This window comes from Acyrthosiphon pisum, chromosome A2 (genome assembly GCF_005508785.2).
Source record: "Acyrthosiphon pisum isolate AL4f chromosome A2, pea_aphid_22Mar2018_4r6ur, whole genome shotgun sequence".
Classification (NCBI taxonomy): Eukaryota; Metazoa; Arthropoda; class Insecta; order Hemiptera; family Aphididae; genus Acyrthosiphon; species Acyrthosiphon pisum.
The window spans coordinates 19,385,115-19,389,938 of NC_042495.1; the positions used below are offsets into that span (position 1 = coordinate 19,385,115).

Consider the following 4,824-nt stretch of genomic DNA (forward strand, 5'->3'; position numbering starts at 1 on the left):
ACAAAAGTTTTATCTATAACATAAGTACTCTGACAGTCTCCCCTCCATCACAAGCAAGCTTAAAGGAGATGAGCAATTGTATTGTGTTAATTATGTATTTTATATGTTTAATGATATATTTGCAATTAATTAAATTAATAATAATGTAATGTTAATAGTTCGGGCTTAAAATATATTTTATAGGGTCATTTACTTATAATGTATAAGGGTAAGACAATAATAGGTTTAGTGTTAGTGATACGATAATATAATGATAAATTGTCACTCAAAGAAAATTGTGTCAGTATACAAAATGTTTTAAATGGAAAAATTTTATACCAAAGTTAGTATATTATTTACTTTTTATTTTTTGTGCTGATATCATCCAAAAACTGCAAAGATTGCATATGTACCCAACTTCTTCTTTTTTCACTACCACTGCCACTTTTTGGTTTTTTATTTTCTCTAGTATATTTTTCCCTTAAATATCTCCATTTTTTTTTTAAAATATCAATAGTATATTCACCTGTTTATATATTTTATTCAATATTAAATTAATAAAAAATATATTAATGGTTTAAACATACATTTTAGATAGTCAAATAATCATACCATTTAATTCGACATATATTTCATTCCACAACGATTTTTTTATGGGTTCGAATCTAGCCGATAAAGGAAGCCTATGGTCCCACAAAGGATGACGTTGACGAATTGCATTTATTAATGTCGACAACATTTCTACATCATCGTCATCATCGTGTTCTGGTTCTTTCTGTTCAATTACTTCTTCGAGATATTCTGTTTCATGCGTAAGGCTTAAAAAATCATCATTAAATTTTTGGAATTTATTTGTTGAAATGGGTGTTGAAATGGTTGTCGAAATGGGTGTTGAAATGGTTGTCGAAATAGGTGTTGAAATGGTTGTCGAAATGGGTGTCCGTTGAGCTAAAACAAGATATTTTAAATAATTATTATCAGTAATAACAGTAAAAACAATTTTACAACAAAATATTTTCAAATTGTTGTCATCTTACTTTTTGGTTTTATTGGTTGGAAAACTGGGCGTTCAGCTTGAGTTGAAAGAAAAGAAACACGTTATGCAAACATAATATTTTATAATTATTACATTTTTTACTATAAAATAAACACATATATCTAATAAGCATAGGCGTGCAAAGATTTCAGTTTCAGGTCAGGCTACTATTTTAAGTGACCACTCCCCACAACACAGCCAAAACTGTGTATTTAGTTGAAACTATTTTTAAAAAAAAATACATAATATCCACCAGTATCTATCTTATCTTATACTTTACCATTTAATTAAAAAAGAATTTATGTTCAAATTACGCAAATCCTAAATACCATGGTCAAGCAGAAGCCAATATGTCTAGCAGAGATGTGTAAGTTAATGAAACAAATTATCTTTAGTTAGTTAGGGTGGCTAGATCACATTTATAATGAAACTTTATTTTTTTTTTAAATAATAACTAAATATTTTGGCCAAGAATTCTATCCTATTCCTTCTAATAACTGTAGTTTATAGTGATTTAATTAGTCATTTAATAAATTAGTTTTATATACAGTTTTAAATACCTATGTATAAACATAATTTTAATTTAATGTATTATTTTTCAAAATAACTGGAAAAAGATAAGTTAATACTTAGGATTTTTTAGCTAGTTGATTTACAGTGTAATGTTAACCACAAATGAATTAGAATAACTACCTATGGAATCTTTAAAAAAAAGCAATATGTATCACTGAACAACGTTGACACCTGACTCCTGAGCGCACGCCTACGCTATATTATAATATATTAACCATTGAATTAGCTATTATACATTTTAAAGGTAAGGTAATTATTCAGGGAAACTCATGGGCTTTTTTTTATGTTTTAGTTTTAAAGCGAGTTTTGAAAATTTAAAAATTCTATAGTTGTCATATTAATTAACAATTAATAAAAATTTATAATTTTTAACGCTTTAAAATTAAAATGTCAAAAACAGCCTATAAATGGCCCTAGATAATATTCTTACTTTTAAATTTCATAAATCACTAATTCACTCTGAATTAATACATCTTATTTAGGTCTAAGTACAACATAAATTCTTTTTTATAAATTACCAAATGTGCAAATATGATTTTTATCAGTTATTTTGATTATCTGTTTGCAAACATTGCACAGCACTCCCTAAAATCATACATAAATTATTAAATTATATAGTTATTATCCAGATTAAACATTGAGGACGTACACGGGAATTTTTGTATCCGTCATACCAGTGCGTAAGATAACAAATTACTCTACAAAACACTCGTAGCTTCGTGTTGGTACAATAATTCAGTTTTTAAGTGAGTTATGAGCATTTTTAATTTACGGTATATTATATACGCATAACTTGCTAAAAAATTGAACTATCGTAAAAAACTAACATACAAAGACAGATAATATTTTTACCATAAAGTTTCATAATAGGTCAATTCACTCTAGTTTTTAAACTAACGAGCTACACGTCTTCTGCTGAGCGTAAATTTGTTATGTTACGCACTCGTAAAGACGGAGACAACAAATACCAGTGTTAATACGGCCTCTTAATAGGTAAATTCACTTACTATGACTTGGCCCGGCTTCATAGTGTAAATAAACTTAGTATAGTATAAATAAACTTTTTAAAGAATATAATTTAAAGCCTTGAAGGAATTATTTATATTAAAATTAAATTGAATTATATAAAAATTAAAAATTATTTAAAGATTTTTAAATTTGTGATTGCTGCTATCACCCAGAGTGGACCGTTCGAACGGAAATAGTTGAACTAGATCCAACTTCATGGTATTATGGTTGCGGCCTGTGGTAAGAACGTATAACACTCTGGTATACCAAAAGATTACCAAGTATACCAACCAATCACAGAAAAGTATTTTTATGCACGTACACGTACACGTATGTAGTGGAAACCCACCTTAATATGCTTCGACGCCGTTCACTGGAAAATACAAGGTCGGCGGGGGTCAGGGGACTGTCAAAAGCCGCGGAACAGCGCGACGGTTGAACGCTTGTACCCGTGAACCAAGTGTATGGTATAAACCGATTCATTATCAATGGTATAAAATCTAACGCAATCAGGCCACATTCTCAATTTCTCTAATATCCAGTAATCTGTATTCTACTGAACTATTGAAGGCTAGGATGTCAAAATCAAATTATTGTTGAACTTCAAAATGTAATAATATTTTATATTTCTATTGTACCTATAATAAATAAAGAATAATACCAAATTATTACTTATTTTAGAAAAATATATTTCTTCGACGACTTGATTCACGATAGACAATTTGAGAGTTGGAGTTACTATAGCACAATTTGATTTTCCAAGAATCAAGGTTCATTTTGAAATTGCTCATAGGTACGTTATTCAATTTTGATACTTGACATTATTTATTTGTTTCTAAAAACCTAAAACAATAAATTCATACCTTGGTGTCAGTAAGTAAAACGTAGATACCTGTTAGTTCGAATATTGCGCCTTATAGATTTGCCTGCATATTGTTCAACATTCGTACATTTAATATATTTAAAGTAAAATAATACATATAGTAAATGCCCAATTTTTTTAATCAATCTTTACAGGGTTTGAAAAACGCAATATGGTAAATGTACTTCTAGTTTTGTATAATATGCCGTGTGGCTTACAGTAAAAATTCTTACAGGTTTCTTGACAAAATTTATAACTTTACATATCAACACTTCAAATAATATGAAAATGCAAGGTCAATTAATAATATTTTCAAATTTTCTGAGTACAAATTAAAATGTAAAACGCTTCTTTAAGAGCACTTTAGGTTCAAGAAATTGTAAGTTAATACCTAGTTGTAAAATCTTTTTATCATTTAACAATGGTAACATAAATAGTATCTAAACATATTATCAAAACTATTATTCTACCTTAAAAAAAATATTTACAATGGGTTTAATAATAAATAATAACCCAAAATTATCAAACTACTCATTATAGAACGTAAGTGATAGGTAGGTAATTATAATTTCAATGAATCCAAATTAAAACAATTAAGTGGTCATTAAATTATAAAGTGTTTATAAGACATACTTATTCTTATTATCAATTAATCATTTAAATCTTATATTATTTTGTTATTGTTATTATTTGAAGATTTCCAACTTACTCGCTCTCTTAAATGGCCTTTGAAACTAAAAATTCTGGTAAGCCAAGACAAGTGAGGGGCACTACTGCATACAAATATCGAAATTTGTATGTGTTTGGTGTATTTGCTGTCAGTGGACTTTCTTGGTTCCTGTTTGAGTGAGTTTTTATATATTTACCTATATAATATTTGATTAATTTTGAATTTGAGAGCTAATATTACATCAGAATTCAATCAATTACCATCCTAATTCAAAATTTAAATGCCCATTTATTATTATTAAACAAATCTACTCGTTGAATATTCATTAATAATATATTAACATTAAAAAAAAAAGTATTCTACCTACAAATTATATAGGTTACCATTTAAAAATCATAAGTGGGTTTTCAACAAACACGAATGGAAAATGATTAAGGACAAAATAAAATGTTAGAATTTCATGTGATGTAGGCACCTATTTAAACTTTTTTTAATCAGAACATTTTCATATATGTATTATAATTATATGTTAGGTATAATAATATATAGTGAGTTTCAGTAAATGTAAATATTATAATATATTAAAAGAATGCTAGCACATTATTTATTTTTTCTCTCTCAACTATGCGCAACATAGGCAAAACTCATTTCCACAAATTTATCATTTAATTTATAAAATAAAAAATATAGAGAATA

General features: G+C 27.3%; 1 protein-coding gene and 1 long non-coding RNA gene across 2 annotated transcripts in view; one reads left to right on the forward strand and one right to left on the reverse strand.

Moving 5' to 3' along the window:
- Positions 1–2,930, reverse strand: part of LOC100569664 — a 4,215-nt gene extending 1,285 nt beyond the window's left edge. Inside the window, exons 1-5 of the mRNA XM_008185686.3 lie at positions 2,596–2,930; positions 2,107–2,173; positions 1,017–1,052; positions 592–927; positions 340–505 (exon numbers count right to left, since the gene is read on the reverse strand). Coding sequence (XP_008183908.2) covers positions 340–505; positions 592–927; positions 1,017–1,052; positions 2,107–2,173; positions 2,596–2,616 — 626 coding nt within the window. The 5' untranslated portion in view covers positions 2,617–2,930. The remainder of the gene's footprint in view (positions 1–339; positions 506–591; positions 928–1,016; positions 1,053–2,106; positions 2,174–2,595) is intronic.
- Positions 2,931–3,077: 147 nt separating this feature from the next.
- On the forward strand, positions 3,078–4,393 carry LOC115034104. Its single transcript, XR_003839498.1, has 3 exons — positions 3,078–3,206; positions 3,278–3,389; positions 4,155–4,393. It is a non-coding gene; the product is annotated as an uncharacterized LOC115034104 (long non-coding RNA).
- The last annotated feature ends 431 nt before the right edge of the window (positions 4,394–4,824 follow it).